We start from the raw sequence: 20453 nt of genomic DNA, 5'->3' as shown, positions 1-20453 counted from the left end.
GTACTTAGGCCTTGTCCACACGTATCCGGGTAAACGGATAAACGTAGGTTTATATATGCGTTTTGGGGGGGGTCGCCCACACGCAAACGCGTTTTTGGTCCATATAAACGCATCTTTTTGAAAACTCCTGCCACAGTGTATTTTTTTTAAACTCCGCCTGTGTGTTCCCGTGTGGACAATGTAAACGGAGTTTTGCATGGGTCTTGCCATTGGTCATATGGACAGAGAGATTTATCAGATTTAGCAGATTTACAAGCTCAAAATGCATCACAATGTACCGTAACACGCTGTAGATCTGATATTTTCATATAATCATATACTTTACAATACTTCAGATAAGTATAAATTATAAGCACACTACAATAAAACAGACAAGAAAAACAAAAAGCACAGAAACAAAACAAAACAAACAAAAAAGAAAATGACGAGCAGCACATACACAATACAGTCAGTTATTCATTATGGAAAAAAATATGAATACAAATATATACACATATTTATACACAACACACATGGGCACATCAGAACTTAAGGCTGGGGCTCTCCAATCCAATGAATCACTTCCTTTATAAATCACAGTAGATAAATCCCTGGGCAAGTAATATATCTAACCACCATTTCCAGTGTTTTCCGAATCTGTCAATCATCTGCCGAAACTCGTCGTTTGGCTCCCGAGGCTGAGAAACGGGGTTTAACGGCACCTAGTCTGACTCTAGACCACAGTAGTGAGGGCTCTCCCCCCAGGCACTGGGGGCATGTTGTACCTCAGGCACTTCCAGAAATATCCATTAGAGGGCAGTGTGGTGCATCTTTGGTTCGCAGGAGAGGCTGTGTTCCATTGTAGAGCTCCCTGTTGCTTCCTGATGTAGCGTAGTGACGCAGAAAGGCCACTGTAATCCAGGGGACCATCTGGAACAGGACAGGATACACAGTCCAAGATTAGAACAAAACAAAACAAAGCAGCAGAGATGATTAAAAGAGGATGGAATGAAACGGAATACATAATTTATTTGGCAGCGACAGATTAAGCAACCTGTAAACTGATCTGTCACAACGCAGGCTTACATGACTTGGTTTTATCCAGCATTTAACTTATTCTAGAAACGGATCACCCGATTAAAACTTGTGTAACCATTAGACCAGTGGTTCTTAAATGGTGTGCCCTGTGCAGAGGCACAACGGTGTGCCATATGTGACAAGTCCAGGTGTGCCTTGGCATTTCAATGTATAAAAACTATTCGAAGAAGTTCTAAATTATGTTTGTGCATTATTTCCCAATCCGGTGGCAAATTCTATATCCGAAAAATATATTTTTAAACCACTTTCAGCCTGGCGTCTGTATTTTGCGCTTAAAATTATAGCCAATCCCAACAGCATTTCTCAAATAGAAATAATAGCAGATCTACAAGCTCATTGTGCCTTGAGATTTTGACTCGAGGCACTTGAGTCTTCTACCCGTTTTTTTTTGTCGTTACCCATTATTCCACATGTGTACCATGGTCCCTAGTACTGTTGCCAACCCCCACAGTGTTATCTGGTGGAGGATGTGTAGACTAAAGGCTCATACATAGTCTGGATTTTCGGTGGTTAGGTGACCACCGAAATACAACATGACGTCACGAGCCGCAGTGAAGAGCAAACCACCGCTCCAGCCCTTCTCTCTGTTTTTACTCACCACCACTCAACGTTATTTCAGCTCCGGTGGTCACCTCACCACCGAAAATCCAGACTATGAATAGGCCTTAACATGCCTCCTCCGATACACCTGAATCACCAGCGCCATGACGCCTGCAATAACACTGCCAGTTGTGCTTATCAGAGTGGCCGGCCAAGCCGGAGGCATTGCTAACAGAAAATGAAACGGTCGGCAGGAGTTTTAAACATCAGTGTCCAATGCAGTCTCACCCATTTCCACCAGGATCACACGAGGGTCATTTTGCATCAAGGCGTCATGCAGGCCTATCTTCTGCTCGTAGCTTTCGTGGTCTTGGCTGTGCTTCAGCGGCAACACTTCTTCAGCGCCAGCGCTTTTGTAAGACTGAACGTCTGCAGACAGGATGATGATCAGTCTGCGACACCTGCGCACTGTCGCCGATATCTCATCATGTATCGCTGCAAGGAACCAAACACACCTGTCACTACATATTTTTATTACATAAACTCGATAATAAAGGTGGACTGCGCCCACTGTCTCTGACCTTCTCCTGGACAGTCATCTCGTCCTCTGATGTAGAGGCTGTGGCCATGTTGTTTCTCCAGCACCTCAGGAAGAACATGCAGGGCAAAGGTCGCTGTCCCAGACGAACTCACATCGTCAACATGGAGATAGCTCACATAGGCATCGTACTCTTTACCGTCTGGAACTAGAGAGGAGAAGGGAGGAGATTGTTGTCAGCTCTGTTGTGTTGAATGTTGTGCTTCCTTTAATAGCCTCTCCCTACTACACCATATCAGCCCAATAATGGCCCGATATGACAGAAGCTTGTCGTCCCTGACCTCCAAAATGAGTCTGGGACGACAACTGGTCGTTTAATCTTGTGCAGCATGACATGGTGGAAGACAGCTACCAACGCGTTAGAATCTAATTGTCTAGTAAGTTTGATCCCTTTGTGTGACAGGTTGGATCGCGCCCGAGACGAGTTCGGTGATGTTGACCAATCAGGTTGACGTCAGAGATCCACAGGTAAGTCGTTATTTATTTTATATACAGGTTTGTTTTTAGTTCAATGTTTCTTTTAAAAACGCCATTGACAATGAAGGGAAAATGTATGTTATATTGTCTAATTCATTGTTAATGGCATTTAATGATTGAGTTGGCACCGTTCGTTTTACATCACCATTACATCACCTAATCAACATGAGTTTACACTTTAAAATATTAGCGCCTCTCACGTCACTCGGGTGTGATTCTTTACGATATACTCACTTTGTTGGGCCAGTTGAGGACACAGCTTCCTATAGGCCAAGACCAGATCCACCCTGAAGAAGTACCCAGACCACAAAAGCACAACAGCAAGGCCGAAGGCCAGGCCCGCACCTATGCAGGTGTGCAGTTCAGTGTGGTCAGCTAGTGAAAAATGGTGAGACCAACATTACAGTCTGTCAGAATGTGCTGCAAACAGCACAAGACCAAGTGATGCCTGATGTACTTGGTTGCGTACCGTGTTGCGCAGCAGAAACAGCAGATCTACAAGTTAACGATGCGTTTTTGGTGCATGACAGCGGCATTGAATGTTAGATCATCTAGAATTCAGCAGGGCTATAACTATTGATTATTTTCATAGCTATTATTCTATGTATTACTTTAAAATACATTTACATCCACAAATCGATGCACCCTTATGCACAGCACATTGATACAAGTGTTCTGCAATAGAGCTTTCCCTCCTGCAGAAATCACACACGCTAGAAACTTTAACACAGATCAGAATGAGAAAGACCATTAATAATGCTGTACCTTTCTGAAGCCACAGCAAGCCCTCGGCCTGGTCTGTGGGGTTCATCACAATGCAGTGGATGGGCACGTTCAGGAGGTCAGGGATGACATCAGAGATGGACAGTGTAGAAAGGCCATACACTCCCTCATCCTCATGGATACTAAAGAGTAAGTTCATGATAAATCAATCAATCAATCAATCAACTGACCATTATTCACTTGATTGCCATTTTGATATAATGACATATACTTTTCTCAAAGTACTCATGGATTATAGTTGCCACGACTGATTTCAGTCATATGGATTCCATTGAAGTCTTCTATAGAAGTGTGTCCTGGCTATCTACAAGCTTACAACACGTGCCATTTCGACCCTAAGGATCTCAGCTATCTCATAACCGCAATCGTTGCTAAAAATTGGTTAGCTGTATGTACCAAAACATCATCATTTTACATATTATTAGGACTTGGCCAAGCAACATTTTTCCGTCGTGAGATTTTATTTTGCTTTAATCCATGAGTACTTAAATGCTTTATGAACTAGAGGAGAACTCACTAGACCCAGGACTCTGTCGCCAGGATGTGGTCGTCATCGTTGTCGGGGAGCACCCAGTACATTAAGTTCTCGTCATGCTCGCCGAGACCCAAATGGGCCAAACATCGTAACTCAGCACTGGAACCTGTCATAGATTACAGTAAGTACAGTAAGGTGGCAGGCACTTTATATTTCATAGTATCACTAGTATTACGCATGTACTGTACATTCTGTACGTGTAACAACAAATACCAATATAAACGACTTTTGGCCTGGCAGAGATAATTAAACAACGCTACCAGGCAATAATACGTTAACATAAACTAGATATTATTCTTAGTTTAAATTCGACTTACCTAGTTCAACCAGCACCGTGTCATTGATAGGATACACCAGTGCGGGTGGTAAAAAAAGTGGATCTGATCGAACAGAGAGTAAAGCAGAAGAGGAGAAAAATAAATGTATATAATCTAATTTAGACAATAGCAAATATAATATATTTGCTATTGTCTAAATGACATTAAACATCTTATATTATACATTTTAAGGTGAATCTCACCTGTAAAATGTTATCAAGAAAAAAAGCATGCACGCACGCGCGCACACACACAGACTCACACACACACACACACACACACACACACACACACACATTTGATATTTGAACTGGCAGCTCTCTGGGGACATGCTCGCTAACCGTCCATCAGCCAACCATCAGTCCATCACTCAATCTAATGTACCATTATTAATGTGGAGCTGAATGCTACGTGCAGAGGTGTGGGTCTGTCCATCCAAGGTGAAGTTAATCAGACAGGTGTAGACCCCTGCATCATCCTCTGAGGCTCCATAGAGCCTGAGTCTGCCCTCCTGGTCCACTTCAATAGTCCCTCCATCCCGTTCCAGTGACTTGCAGTCCTACAGTAGACAGACACAGAACGATGGAATTTAAAGAGGTTTTTCATGTGTCTATGAGGTGACGGTACTTCATTAGACACCCTGGAGTCGTTTTTATGTGCAATGGTGTATAGAGCGTCGCAGTCCCGCCCCCTCGAGAGACCCGGAAAATAAATCCCTGTTCATTTTCCTCATAGACTTTTCAGAAAGTATTTATTTAAAGACGTTTACGCCACGGACAAAGCTAACAAACACAATTTTTCGCGCTGAACAAATAATTAGAAAAAAGAAGAAAACGGCAGGTTACAACACTTTTTTTGTTGTTTTTCTTCTTTGTAATTATTTGTTTGGTCCAAAATATTGTGTTTGTTGTCATGATTTGTCACGACAAGAGTTGGCTTTGTACGACGCTTATAAGGTCTTTAAATAAATATGTTTTGAAATGGTGGGCGTGCCCACATAAAAACAACATTTTAACAAATACTGTAGACTTTTTTGAAAAAATTATACCTCCTAAGACCTGATGATCATTTCATCATTTTAGGGTGGAAAAAAATCACGGCACTCCATCTTTAAGTAATTTCACAAAACTGTGTATGTGTTTAAGTGTGTATGTCACTCCGTCTGCAATGACTCAATGGTTTTAACGTAATGCAGTGTAAGAACATTTTAGTACTGGAATTGAATTGTCTCTCGTTGCATCAATTCCTCTCACTCCTTTGTCCATTTCTTTATTAATAATTTCATGAGTGGCCGAGTCAGCTGTGCAGAGTATCCTACCTTGAGCCAGTTTACGTGTGCTGTGGTTTTATTCAGTCCAAGAATGTCCATCTGTTTGCAGGGCAGAACATTTCTGGTTCCCTGTTTGAATTCTCTGCGCTCAGCTGGATGAGGACACTGTCCACTAGACACTGACACCATGAACTCCATCTCCCATGCTCCTCTCTGGTCCCTGCAGACAAGGGTATGTAGTAAAGTAACCCATTCTGTCCTGAGATCAGATTCTATAAATGTCTTCTACATCCTGACAGTTTTCCATTCTGACCTGAGATCAGATTCTAAAAATGTCTTCTACATCCAGACAGTTTTCTGAAAAGGCTATGTTTCTATGTTAGTCGTTCTTCGATTTTTCTAAAATAGCAGACCTACAAAGCGCTATGTAGATCAGCTATTTTTCAATAGCTAAAGCATAACATAATGCAAACACCAAAAGCGGTTCCCACCCAGAATGGGTTAAATTCTGCAGTACTGATTTAAAGTTTGGCTATTATTTTGTCTTTGTTATATAGCGATTAACATTGCATGTAAGAACTAAGATACATGACTTTTGCTCTACAATTACTTCCTTAAATTGTGTATTTCATCATTATTTTATCATGATGACAAGCAGTGTAAGGTAACTAAGTAGATGTACCCAAGACACAATTAAGTAGCCTACATTTTGATGCCAATAGTTTTGTACTTTTACTCAAGTACATTTAGAATTTCACACAAAGTCACACACGTTCACTGTGTAGGCTACCTTCTTTCACATGTGTAAGTGCCATGATGAGAAGCGTCCACGGGTAAAAACCACAGGTCCCCATCCCTGACCTCGGTTCCAGATGGGAGGCCCACCATGGTGCGGTTCTCCTCCGCTCTGCTCCATGTAACATTGGGCAGGGGACCCATGGTGCTCCCACACCTCAGCACGAACATGTGTTCAGCACTCGCATAATGGCGCCGTGCTGCCCTCCTGTGGCCTGGATGTGACGGTGACAAAAGGAAGATTAAACCTTCAATGTATGTCACAGTCACAGACCAAAACCTTCCCAGCAGGAGCTCTTTATCATGACTGAAACCAGAAAGGTAGTAAGACTAAATAACTCAGGTTGAAGTCGTTGGACAGCAGCAGACAGTTTAATTAGGGTTCAATTGGACACACTTGAACATAGCCTATAGGCTAGGTTATTATTTTGTATCTGTTTTATTGCGAGTTACTTAATTCAGCTTGTTTTTATTTTTGTTTTTATATGGCCATCATGTTGTTGCTGGTCATCCTTGACTGGAAAGCAGTGGCTGTTGTTTTTACATGTGGTATAGGATATAGGCCTACAGTATACTTTGGTTTATATAAATTGTATTTAATATTATTTTGTTCAGACAGCGATATAAATAGAAATATATTTAATAATAATAATAATTTCTAAGTTACCCAGGGAGAAACCTTTTTTTCTAGTCTTGTTAGGAAATTACCGTTAGTATGAATTGATAAGTACCGTAAAAGAAAAGTTCTTTGAGACAGTGGAATCAGGAAATGAAAGCAGCACGGCAAGCAAAGTTCAGGCTTTGAAGAACCAACCTCATTCAATTCCACTGTTTGCTCGTGCAGAATGTGCACTGTAGCCTATGCATTCAAGATGGAAACTCCCTGCTCCCTAATACCATAATTATAGTCTACCTTAGCAGTAGGCGTGGTTTTCTGGTGCCACTGAAACATTGGCCATTCATTTTTTCCCCATATAGAGATTTACACAAAAAAATAAATAAATTATTTTTAAGCCTAGAATCAAGCTATCCAGGATCCTGGTGATTCTGTGGGGGGGGAGAAAACCGCTAAACAAAGATTATTTTTTAAATATAAAAAAAGCTAGCTGCCTTTTAGCCGTGAACCCCAATTAAACTCTGTTTCTTTGCTGTCTAACGTTACTTCAACCTGGGTCAGGTCTCTCAGCATAACATATTGTTTAATCACCTAATTATAGTGGTTGAAGTTTGTTCTATAAATGGCCTATTTTTTCCCCAATATATCGCTTGGATTGTGTCATTGTCATTCCTTCCACCACTTCATTCATAAACTATAGACTCTCAGCCACACAACAGATTAGAACGTAAACTGCGTGTGTGTATGTGTATGCGTGTGCGTGTGCGTGTATGAGAGAGAGAGAGAGAGAGAGAGAGAGAGAGAGGGGGGGGGGGGGGGATAATAGAATCATTAGGATGTGTGATTGTGGAGTGACAGTGCGCGAACAAACCAGTATGACCGCCTACCCTGTACTGCAGCGAACCCATAATATGCCGATCTACAAGCTCACAACGCGTCAAAGCGCGATGCGTTGTGATCTTGTAGGTCGCGCAGTAGCCAATAATTAATTAGAGTACTAGTAGGTAGGTAAATCATTCAGATAATTGCGGAATTTATCAGGTGTTTGGTCACTAGGGTACTTACTGTGTCCATGTGCGACGAACAGAGCGCTGATTATGTAAAGACCGGAGGCGGAGCCCAACAGTGTCATGATACTTCCTCGTGCCTGCATAATAAAAAGAAAGATTAATAATAATAATAAAAAGTTTGTGCTTTTTTATCCTCGACGAGAAGAAGAAAGGCTTCTTAAGGAGGAGTTTCCTATACTGAAAGTGAGACCATTATTAGGAGTCGGACGAGTAACTTCCCATAAGGAAGTGATTTACAGACATTACAGGAAATTTCCCCACCCATGCAGTGTCATAAATCTGAACATCTATATATTTCTCAAAGGAGGTCGTAAAATCTTGAGAGTAAATGTAATTGCATAATATGTGATTAAATTAAATGAGAATGAATTATGATTAACATGAAAACAGATTAAGCTATTAATAATAATAATAAAACTTTATTTGTATAGCACCTTTCATGACATGAAATGCAGCTCAAAGTGCTTTACAGAAAAATGGAGAATAAAAGAAAAGCAAAGCAACAACATTAAGAACAAGCAGTAATGCAATACAGTGATTACATGAATAACAAAAATAAAAAATAAAAGATCAATTAAAAGCAATGTTGTAGAAGTGGGTCTTAAGCTGAGCTTTAAAAATGTCTACAGAGGCTGCCTGACGAAGGTACAGTGGGAGCTTGTTCCATGCCGAGAGTCATATATTCACTGTCCATTTATGTAATTTAGAAGTATTTAACAAGTAGGCCTGTCCTGTAATAATGACCTTTTTTAATCAATCAAATCAGATATGGCAGCTCACTCAACAGGTTAGCCCTTTAGAGCAGCTAAGCGCAAACTTACCGGTTAAACTTAAAAGATTAGCCTTCTGTCGGTGTGTGTGATTCATACAGAACACCTTTGCTGTGAATTTTCCGGCATGCACACAAGTTCACAAGTCACAACCCACTATTGCACAGTTGTGTTTTGTCTTGACCTATAAAACATTTCCCCATGATGAGATGTGCTTTCATCTGTTCCATGAAACATCTCTCTCAACACAATGAACACATGACTTAAACTAAGTAAATATCACAGCATTGGGCTTACAATATATTTCATTATCATTATCATAATGATCAGTGACTGGCACCAGCACATATTGACTATAGCGGGCGAAGGCATAACACAGTCATGTAACATGTTTTTTTTTTTTTTAAGTTGTAGATGGGCTACTCAGTGCATGACATACCAGCAAATTATAGGCTATATCAAGCCCTTTAACATTTTACATTTTTCCCCACACTACACCTATGAGCCTCATGGCTTGGCAAGGCTTACTTACACCCATTAGTTAAACAGATATGTGGTATATTTGATGGACTTATGAAATATATTTTAAAATTCTGTATTTTAATTAATGGATATTTCACTATAACAGTCATTTTGTGAGCACCCGGCAGTTAACCCCTTTTAGTGTTTTAAATTATGTTATAATTTAGCTATTGAAAAATAGCAGATGTACAAGCTTGTAGGTCTGCTATTTTTGAAAAATCGTAAAAATGTGGCGTAAATCTTTGAATATATATTCTTTCAAAGGGAATGTTTTAAATCGGGTCTAAATGGGTTAAGTGGCTTGATTCAGTATTTCGATATGTGATATTTTTTTTATCATACGCCCCCTTAATTATACAAACTATATATTCATTGAAAACACATGTCCTTGGTTCTGGTGACTGATGCCGTTAATCAAAACATTTATTTAAAAAAAACATGGCGTCCTCACGTCATGTTAGGAATGCAGTATGAGTCACCAGAACCAACATAATCATACATTTGAAGTGGGTACCCCCCCCCCCCACCCTGACAAGCACTTGGAATTACTAGGTTGTATTGTCTGTTTACACACAGTCAGGACAACAGTGGCTAGTAACCATAATTATGGTGCCAAGAAAAACCCAAAGCTATTTTTTTCCTTTTTCTTTGTGCTTTTCTGTGTGCTTTTTCTCTAAATGTCCATAAGACAAAATTATTCATTGTTGACTTCAGAAAGATAAAAAAAAATCATATTTCCATCAATGAGTCTCCTGTTGAAAGTTTTGATAATTGTTTTAGTTTTTTAGCAAGTATGTGTTTTAATCTTCTGCGTAGCTTTGCGTCTCTCGGCTGGTGTGTGTCTCAGACACCCTCGTGTGGTCTCTCAACAGTAACACCAACTAAATCCTCAAGAAAGCACATTGATTGATTGATTGATTGAATACGTTATTACAGAAATGTATCGGTAAACAGCAGAAAGTACAGTCAAACACTTAGTTTAAAAGGATATATATCTTTGCGGTCTTGTTTCCATTCAGGTCCTGGGTATTAATTCATAATCATGACATGACAAATAACAACAAAATTCAAATCATCACAAAAAAACACAGATCCCATCCATGTACAGGTACAGGATGGGGGGGGAAAGGAAGGGGTTTATGGCAGATTCAGTACTTTCTGAGGGGCCTCAAGACAAGCGTTTGTTTTTTGTTTTACCCCTGAGGCTTCTGTTAACTTCAGTCAATGTACCATTTGAGCGTGTTTGAGAGGCGGTGTCACAGGTTTGGCAACGTGACTGCTCTGGGCTGCAGACTGCTGGGAAGCTGACTGTAAAGGCTGCAGCAAAAATCATTGTTACAGAACTAACCCTCCATCTAAGGGAATATCAAATCACACACCACCTGTATCCATAACAGTTTACATCCACAGGCAGTCAGGTTGCTGAACAGTTGACACTGATCTGGTTTCGAGCTGTGTTGAATTAAATTAATTTTAATGAGAGATAACCAACAGTCTGCAAGGCAACTTGTGGGTGTGATGCAAAATCGGTCTAGAGACGTAAATATTTTATCAGTTGTGTTTTCAATTAATAATTTACAACATTACTTGTAACTAAAGTAAATTTGTATTTAGTAGAAAGTAGTTTGTGACCATACATACAGTGGTGCTTTTAGAAGCAACAGCTTGGACATCTTGTCTTTTTACAACTGGCTTTAAAAAGGGGAATTTTATGTTTTTTATTATGGCCCAACATTGTTCTTGTCTCATCCCATCTCTAGTTGTCAGCAGTGCAGCATTGTAAAGGACCATTCCAGCCAACCATGCAAGGTCAGTACAACTCGGTTGTCTTCATTGCTGCAACTTTACCTCTAGGATGACCATGATGACATTCCAGTTCCACAGTTACCCTGTCAGTTTGCAAGTACTGTTCTCCTGTTGACCCAATACGACACTGATAACCCTGAATCATTTCAGGTGTAAGGTGATCTATTGGGACCCTGATGGGGAGCGGTGACTGGTTGTGAAAATGACTGAAACCATTTCTGAGCATGTCTCCAAAACCACATAATGCTGGCCCTGGTAATGCCGCAGTTTATTCATTGCAAAACTTGCTTTTTATCTCAACAGTTCTCAACACCCAATCCTCCTAGAGATTCTGGCTGAAGATGGCAACAAGTTTGACCCCTGCGGGCTCTGCAATTGGTATGTGCTGATCTCTTGACGGATTTAAGGATCCCAATTTGTGATGTGTTATGCATTACCACTACTGAAAGTGATGATCTTGTTACCGCCCCAGTCTGACAATTCATGACTGACTGGTATTTTCACTGATCCTGAATTGTATTGTCAAGTGTGTGTGTGTGTGTGTGTGTGTGTGTGTGTGTGTGTGTGTGTGTGTGTGTGTGTGTGTGTGTGTGTGTGTGTGTGTGTGTGTGTGTGTGTGTGTGTGTGTGTGTGTGTGTGTGTGTGTGTGTGTGTGTGTGTGTGTGTGTGTGTGTGTGTGTGTGTGTGTGTGTGTGTGTGTGTGTGTGTGTGTGTGTGTGTGTGTGTGTGTGTGTGTGTGTGTGTGTGTGTGTGCTCTAACTAAGCTTTTCATTCAGTTTGGCATTGTGCTTTTTCATTTTTGGGCTCTATGCTGCCATTTACCCTGAGAAGCTTATTTTTGTATGGCTCATTATGTTTCCATCCAATTTCTAGTGTCCTGAGCATTGAAGAGAATCCTGCCAAGCCAGCCCTACAAGGTCAGTGTCATTCTGGGTGAAACTTAATCATTTTGCAGATTTGTGTAGAGTTGTGTACATTTCTTTAAACACTTGTGAAATCATGGGACATTCTGCATAATGAGTACATTTGATACCAATAGTTAAGTAGATTTAGATTTGGGACTTTTACTTGTATTTGAATATTTCTACATTAAGTACTTTTTCCACCGCTGGCTACGATGTGTCTCTTGAACTCTCTCACTGAAATAATTTGAGGGAGGAAAATGTTATATCAAATGCTGAGTAGCCTAAACTTAGGTTGCTATATTGTATTAAAATTGACTTTAAATCATGCTAAATTGCTAATGGCTACTCTTTATTTTTTTTATCTGGGAAATGGGGAGAAGACCATCTCTACTGAAGGTGATTGTCCTGGAAAGACTATACATGCTTAATTTGACCCAATGTGTCTTTACTGTTAAGAGCTAAATGCTACATTGATGATAACTGAACTCTATCTTACTGAATGAACCTTTGAAGAAAACCCTTTACCAGATTCTGAGTAGCATAGAGACTCCCTAGTGAAGCACATTTAGATTTTGTAATTGTACAAATATTGTATGTGTTTAATGTGACCCACCTAGAAGGTAGTCACATTATTATTGTTTGTTTTATTTATTTTATTTTGTGATTTGAAATAGTTTTGAGAGCTGTCACTTGTCAATGTATTGAGTTCACCTTGGACAGTAGGGGGCAGTATAGGAGCGTCTTACCTTCTCTTTCTCATGGGCTGGTATTACCTACAGACCGGAAGCTCACCGTCATTCTATCGAGAGCAAGCAGTCTGTAAACAACAAAAACGATTGTGTGCTTCTTTCTCCTGTTCATCAGGTGGGTTTTGGTGCATAAACTCACTGAATGATACCTATGTGATTATGATAACATTAAGTACACGTTCTGGTGGTGGAGCCTAACTCTGAAGTGTTTGCAAGATGTGATTATTGTTTGTGAGTGAATTCAGGGCAGAACACACTAGTTTGGCTGTGGCAATCAATACAAAATGGCGACGTCCATGTACAAGGTTTTACAAGTGTACACTCCCAAAGTAGAGCTCCCGTTTTTGGTATATGATTTTGGTAATGTGTTTTTGGTAAACTATGTGTGTTTTGTAAGAAGTGTGACCAGCTATTTTATTGTATTTGGACATGGTAATGAATAAGTTCCGCTCTCAGGATTAACTCCAAAGGTGTTATTGCAATAACCAAGTATATAAGAATATAGTTACTGGAATGAGCATTAATAAAGTGCACAGAGTTAAAAAGGTGAATATTCCTGAGACAAACAAGACAATGAATGAGGGTCTATTATGGTACTTTCTTGTATGTTTTTGAGTAATGAAGTGTACCAGGTTGCTATGTAAAATAATATGGGAAGAACATGCAGTATTGTAATGGTGATAACTCCAGTGGTACAGTAATGGTTTATGGTGTATTTTAATGAAAACTGAGTTGAAGTTAAAGTAAAATACATTGACATAATACCAGGAAACAAAAGAAATGGGAAACAAAGTGGATTTGTGATTTTGAGAATAAATTCTATCGAGAGCAAGCAGTCTGTAAACAACAAAAACGATTGTGTGCTTCTTTCTCCTGTTCATCAGGACATTAATACTGATTGCTCGTCTCAGCCACCTGGGACCTGCAACATTAACCTCATGTAATATCTCAATAGATGATGTCTATGAGATGCTATAAAGAGCCACCCTGATTGGTAAGTAACCACATGTTGACGCTAATTGTTTAGAGTTTCACATGGGTTCTAAATGATGAAACCTTTTTTAAAGACAAGCATATGCCTGATATTTGTGATGACAGCCTTTACCTGACTTGGACCCTACTGAAGATGGTGCTATTTTCCCAACATGTTTTTTTTGCTAACAACTAACTTGTCCTGCAGATAAGCTTACTGTGTTGTCATGTGGCATCTTCTGGCTGTTCCCTGAGTGCCTTAACTGCTACTGGAATGCTGGCCTATAGGTGAGTTTCATAGAAGCTGCTTTACTTTATAAAATAGAAATTCTGTTTAATATGATGATGATTTCATAGACCAGCATATACCTGAATTCATTGATGTCACTTTTGACTCTGCTTATACACAATCATGCATTAAAATCCATTATGTAGTTGATGCTGGATTGTATTGAATGACTTGATGTGTTGAATCGGTGGCTGGCTATTGGACAAGGGAATATGATGGTGATTGCTATCTGGTAAGCTGCCTTAATGCTCATGAGTTGGTTCAAAGTAAAAATATCACCAAGGGCAGGCTAGTGGTGGAGTAAGCTGCAAATTAAAAATGTCATCGAGCAGGCCGTTCTTGAAATTTTGCTTGCCTATAAACTCTACTGGCATAGATGTTGTCTAGAATGTTTTGGACAAACAATGTTTGTTAAAAGGGAAGGCTTCTCTGACCAGTGTTTGATAGGATGAAATGGGGTAAAACCCATAAAACTTCTGGACGACATATGGCAGTCTGTCACCAAAGCCCTGATCATAACGCTTGTTATCTTATAAGCCAAATGGTGCTACAATTTTATTTCTAATTGCTTAATGTCTTTCCAGAATATTTTCTGCCTGGGACTGATCATTGGAGTGGTAATGTCGCCAATCTTGTCCAAAGGTAAGAACTACTGGAGTCTTGTTACTTGTAGGCTAGTGCAGTTTCTGTGATGATCAACTTAGCTCACTTTGAACCGATGTGAAACGACACGAACAACTGAGAAACTGCATCGCTTTAGGAAATGTCTATGTCAAAACTATTAGACCACATGCCTACTTGATATGTTCTCCTGTTGCAGATTGCTGTGACATGTATTATGGCTAGAGCCTAGAGGACCATCAAAGGCTTTTCAGGTAGGCATGTTTTATTTATTTGAGCAATGTAAATCTCTCCAGACAATGATGATAGAATTTGGAATCTCGTTCGTCTGAACTACTGTTGAATAACCATTACTGATGTCAGTGGAGGCAGTAGGTGAGGCTGACTAAACCTAGCTCATTTACACGATACTGAATGGCTTTCTTCTGTTCCAGATGACCTAGCAGTGATGCTGTTGCACCTTGAGCAGTGTTTATTAACTCCTGCTGCGACTGGAATCTGACCAGAGGAAGGACCACCAAAGAAATTTCAAGTAGGAATGACTTTATTGGCAGTGTAAATATTATTGCCTTCACAGTGATGGTATAATTTGGAATCTTCTTTCTTCTGAACTGCTGTTGAGAAACAATTGCTGATGTTAGTGGAGGCAGTAGGTGACACTTGACTAAACGTGGCTAATTTACACAGTACTGAAAATGTCTTTCTTCTGTTCCAGATGACCTAGCGGTGATTCTGGTGCATCTTGACCGTTGTTGGTTGAACTCGACTATGGCACGTTAAGGTATATAAATGTTTGCAGATAACACGTGACTGAATGGCACTCTTTAGACATGAACACCAGGTTCCTTTGTGATGACATCCGCAAATGTCTTACGCCTTGTTAATGCCAGAACCTGAAAAGGTGGACCCACTGGTGTTGCCTTGGCAATAAGGGGATATAATGTTGGGGTTACCAACAGTCTGCAAGGCAACTTGTGGGTGTGATGCAAAATCGGTCTAGAGACGTAAATATTTTATCAGTTGTGTTTTCAATTCATAATTTACAACATTACTTGTAACTAAAGTAAATTTGTATTTAGTAGAAAGTAGTTTGTGACCATACATACAGTGGTGCTTTTCGAAGCAACAGCTTGGACATCTTGTCTTTTTACAACTGGCTTTAAAAAGGGGAATTTTATGTTTTTTATTATGGCCCAACATTGTTCTTGTCTCATCCCATCTCTAGTTGTCAGCAGTGCAGCATTGTAAAGGACCATTCCAGCCAACCATGCAAGGTCAGTACAACTCGGATGTCTTCATTGCTGCAACTTTACCTCTAGGATGACCATGATGAATATTCCAGTATCGCAGTTACCCTGCCAGTTTGCAAGTACTGCTCTCCTGTTGACCCAATACGACACTGATAACCCTGAATCATTTCAGGTGTAAGGTGATCTATTGGGACCCTGATGGGGAGCGGTGACTGGTTGTGAAAATGACTGAAACCATTTCTGAGCATGTCTCCAAAACCACATAATGCTGGCCCTGGTAATGCCGCAGTTTATTCATTGCAAAACTTGCTTTTTATCTCAACAGTTCTCAACACCCAATCCTCCTAGAGATTCTGGCTGAAGATGGCAACAAGTTTGACCCCTGCGGGCTCTGCAATTGGTATGTGCTGATCTCTTGAGGGATTTAAGGATCCCAATTTGTGTTGAAAAATAAAAAAACGATGGGTTATAGCCCATGTTTTTTGAAATTTTGGAAAAAAAAGTTAGCCTCGTTTCTCATCATTTTGGACCATGGGCTATAGCCCATATCGTACGGCATACTATAGCACGCCGTTTTTCATCATTTTGGAGGATTTGAAAAAAATGAAAAAATAAAAAAACGATGGGTTATAGCCCATGTTTTTTGAAATTTTGAAAAAAAAAGTTAGCCTCGTTTCTCATCATTTTGGACCATGGGCTATAGCCCATATCGTACGGCATACTATAGCACGCCGTTTTTCATCATTTTGGAGGATTTGAAAAAAATGAAAAAATAAAAAAACGATGGGTTATAGCCCATGTTTTTTGAAATTTTGAAAAAAAAAGTTAGCCTCGTTTCTCATCATTTTGGACCATGGGCTATAGCCCATATCGTACGGCATACTATAGCGCGCCGTTATTCATCATTTTTGATGATTTGACAAAAATGAAAAAATGAAAAAAACGATGGGTTATAGCCCATGTTTTTTGAAATTTTGAAAAAAAAAGTTATCCTCGTTTCTCATCATTTTGGACCATGGGCTATAGCCTATATCGTACGGCATACTATAGCGCGCCGTTTTTCATCATTTTTGATGATTTGACAAAAATGAAAAAATGAAAAAAACGATGGGTTATAGCCCATGTTTTTTGAAATTTTGAAAAAAAAAGTTATCCTCGTTTCTCATCATTTTGGACCATGGGCTATAGCCTATATCGTACGGCATACTATAGCGCGCCGTTTTTCATCATTTTTGATGATTTGACAAAAATGAAAAAATGAAAAAAACGATGGGTTATAGCCCATGTTTTTTGAAATTTTGGAAAAAAAAGTTATCCTCGTTTCTCATCATTTTGGACCATGGGCTATAACCTATATCGTACGGCATACTATAGCGCGCCGTTTTTCATCATTTTTGATGATTTGACAAAAATTAAAAAAACGATGGGTTATAGCCCATGTTTTTTGAAATTTTGAAAAAAAAAGTTATCCTCGTTTCTCATCATTTTGGACCATGGGCTATAGCCTATATCGTACGGAATACTATAGCGCGCCGTTTTTCATCATTTTTGATGATTTGACAAAAATGAAAAAATGAAAAAAACGATGGGTTATAGCCCATGTTTTTTGAAATTTTGAAAAAAAAAGTTATCCTCGTTTCTCATCATTTTGGACCATGGGCTATAGCCTATATCGTACGGAATACTATAGCGCGCCGTTTTTCATCATTTTTGATGATTTGACAAAAATGAAAAAATGAAAAAAACGATGGGTTATAGCCCATGTTTTTTGAAATTTTGAAAAAAAAAGTTATCCTCGTTTCTCATCATTTTGGACCATGGGCTATAGCCACTATCGTACGGCATACTATAGCACGCCGTTTTTCATCATTTTGGAGGATTTGAAAAAAATGAAAAAATAAAAAAACGATGGGTTATAGCCCATGTTTTTTGAAATTTTGAAAAAAAAAGTTAGCCTCGTTTCTCATCATTTTGGACCATGGGCTATAGCCCATATCGTACGGCATACTATAGCGCGCCGTTATTCATCATTTTTGATGATTTGACAAAAATGAAAAAATGAAAAAAACGATGGGTTATAGCCCATGTTTTTTGAAATTTTGAAAAAAAAAGTTATCCTCGTTTCTCATCATTTTGGACCATGGGCTATAGCCTATATCGTACGGCATACTATAGCGCGCCGTTTTTCATCATTTTTGATGATTTGACAAAAATGAAAAAATGAAAAAAACGATGGGTTATAGCCCATGTTTTTTGAAATTTTGAAAAAAAAAGTTATCCTCGTTTCTCATCATTTTGGACCATGGGCTATAGCCTATATCGTACGGCATACTATAGCGCGCCGTTTTTCATCATTTTTGATGATTTGACAAAAATGAAAAAATGAAAAAAACGATGGGTTATAGCCCATGTTTTTTGAAATTTTGGAAAAAAAAGTTATCCTCGTTTCTCATCATTTTGGACCATGGGCTATAACCTATATCGTACGGCATACTATAGCGCGCCGTTTTTCATCATTTTTGATGATTTGACAAAAATTAAAAAAACGATGGGTTATAGCCCATGTTTTTTGAAATTTTGAAAAAAAAAGTTATCCTCGTTTCTCATCATTTTGGACCATGGGCTATAGCCTATATCGTACGGAATACTATAGCGCGCCGTTTTTCATCATTTTTGATGATTTGACAAAAATTAAAAAAACGATGGGTTATAGCCCATGTTTTTTGAAATTTTGAAAAAAAAAGTTATCCTCGTTTCTCATCATTTTGGACCATGGGCTATAGCCTATATCGTACGGAATACTATAGCGCGCCGTTTTTCATCATTTTTGATGATTTGACAAAAATGAAAAAATGAAAAAAACGATGGGTTATAGCCCATGTTTTTTGAAATTTTGGAAAAAAAAGTTATCCTCGTTTCTCATCATTTTGGACCATGGGCTATAGCCTATATCGTACGGAATACTATAGCGCGCCGTTTTTCATCATTTTTGATGATTTGACAAAAATGAAAAAATGAAAAAAACGATGGGTTATAGCCCATGTTTTTTGAAATTTTGAAAAAAAAAGTTAGCCTCGTTTCTCATCATTTTGGACCATGGGCTATAGCCTATATCGTACGGCATACTATAGCGCGCTGTTTTTCATCATTTTTGATGATTTGACAAAAATGAAAAAAACGATGGGTTATAGCCCATGTTTTTTGAAATTTTGAGAAAAAAAGTTAGCCTCGTTTCTCATCATTTTGGACCATGGGCTATAGCCTATATCGTACGGCATACTATAGCGTGCCGTTTTTCATCATTTTTGATGATTTGACAAAAATGAAAAAAACGATGGGTTATAGCCCATGTTTTTTGAAATTTTGAAAAAAAAAGTTAGCCTCGTTTCTCATCATTTTGGACCATGGGCTATAGCCTATATCGTACGGCATACTATAGCGCGCCTTTTTTCATCATTTTTGATGATTTGACAAAAATGAAAAAAACGATGGGTTATAGCCCATGTTTTTTGAAATTTTGGAAAAAAAAGTTAGCCTCGTTTCTCATCATTTTGGACCATGGGCTATAGCCTATATCGTACGGCATACTATAGCGCGCCGTTTTTCATCATTTTTGATGATTTGACAAAAATGAAAAAATGAAAAAAACGATGGGTTATAGCCCATGTTTTTTGAAATTTTGAAAAAAAAAGTTATCCTCGTTTCTCATCATTTTGGACCATGGGCTATAACCTATATCGTACGGCATACTATAGCGCGCCGTTTTTCATCATTTTTGATGATTTGACAAAAATTTAAAAATTAAAAAAACGATGGGTTATAGCCCATGTTTTTTGAAATTTTGAAAAAAAAAGTTATCCTCGTTTCTCATCATTTTGGACCATGGGCTATAGCCTATATCGTACGGCATACTATAGCGCGCCGTTTTTCATCATTTTTGATGATTTGACAAAAAAGAAAAAATGAAAAAAACGATGGGTTATAGCCCATGTTTTTTGAAATGTTGAAAAAAAAAGTTATCCTCGTTTCTCATCATTTTGGACCATGGGCTATAACCTATATCGTACGGCATACTATAGCGCGCCGTTTTTCATCATTTTTGATGATTTGACAAAAATTAAAAAATTAAAAAAACGATGGGTTATAGCCCATGTTTTTTGAAATTTTGAAAAAAAAAGTTATCCTCGTTTCTCATCATTTTGGACCATGGGCTATAGCCTATATCGTACGGCATACTATAGCGCGCCGTTTTTCATCATTTTTTATGATTTGACAAAAATGAAAAAAACGATGGGTTATAGCCCATGTTTTTTGAAATTTTGGAAAAAAAAGTTAGCCTCGTTTCTCATCATTTTGGACCATGGGCTATAGCCTATATCGTACGGCATACTATAGCGCGCCGTTTTTCATCATTTTTGATGATTTGACAAAAATGAAAAAATGAAAAAAACGATGGGTTATAGCCCATGTTTTTTGAAATTTTGAAAAAAA

General features: G+C 38.8%; 1 protein-coding gene and 1 long non-coding RNA gene across 3 annotated transcripts; one reads left to right on the top strand and one right to left on the bottom strand.

Annotated features, from left to right (window-relative positions):
• Nucleotides 1–275: 275 nt before the first annotated feature.
• LOC308330511 (interleukin-1 receptor type 1-like) lies at nucleotides 276–8162 on the bottom strand. 2 transcript variants are annotated; one of them, XM_080785398.1, is made up of 11 exons: nucleotides 8074–8162; nucleotides 6388–6607; nucleotides 5646–5817; nucleotides 4712–4886; nucleotides 4328–4390; nucleotides 3993–4116; nucleotides 3458–3597; nucleotides 2927–3067; nucleotides 2199–2363; nucleotides 1906–2112; nucleotides 276–909 (listed from the first exon to the last, which is right to left on the bottom strand). In XM_080785398.1, the coding sequence occupies exons 1-11, from the start codon at nucleotides 8159–8161 to the stop codon at nucleotides 713–715; spliced, it is 1692 nt and encodes a 563-aa protein (XP_080641524.1). In that variant the 5' UTR covers nucleotide 8162; the 3' UTR covers nucleotides 276–712. The 2 variants fall into 2 exon arrangements, with proteins under 2 accessions (XP_080641524.1, XP_080641525.1); XM_080785399.1 differs by lacking the exon at nucleotides 8074–8162 and adding an exon at nucleotides 7124–7206.
• Nucleotides 8163–15143: 6981 nt separating this feature from the next.
• On the top strand, nucleotides 15144–16382 carry LOC308330737. The gene is made up of 4 exons (XR_013965520.1): nucleotides 15144–15244; nucleotides 15428–15493; nucleotides 15938–15986; nucleotides 16288–16382. It is a non-coding gene; the product is annotated as an uncharacterized lncRNA (long non-coding RNA).
• The last annotated feature ends 4071 nt before the right edge of the window (nucleotides 16383–20453 follow it).

The sequence above is a fragment of the Protomyctophum bolini genome (genome assembly GCF_963924005.1).
Source record: "Protomyctophum bolini genome assembly, chromosome: 16".
NCBI lineage: Eukaryota > Metazoa > Chordata > Actinopteri > Myctophiformes > Myctophidae > Protomyctophum > Protomyctophum bolini.
Note: the sequence above shows the minus strand (reverse complement) of the source record. Positions and strands in the feature narration are given on the sequence as shown.

What these genes read in the sequence shown, in the direction of transcription:
- LOC308330511 (XM_080785398.1), bottom strand. Translation starts at nt 8,161, where the DNA reads ATGCAGGCACGAGGAAGTATCATGACACTGTTGGGCTCCGCCTCCGGT. An exon ending in TCAGCTCCACATTAATAATG is followed by an intron (nt 4,391 to 4,711) that starts GTACATTAGATT and finishes CTGTTCGATCAG; the next exon opens with ATCCACTTTTTTTACCACCC. An exon ending in GCGACAGAGTCCTGGGTCTA is followed by an intron (nt 3,598 to 3,992) that starts GTGAGTTCTCCT and finishes CTTACTCTTTAG; the next exon opens with TATCCATGAGGATGAGGGAG.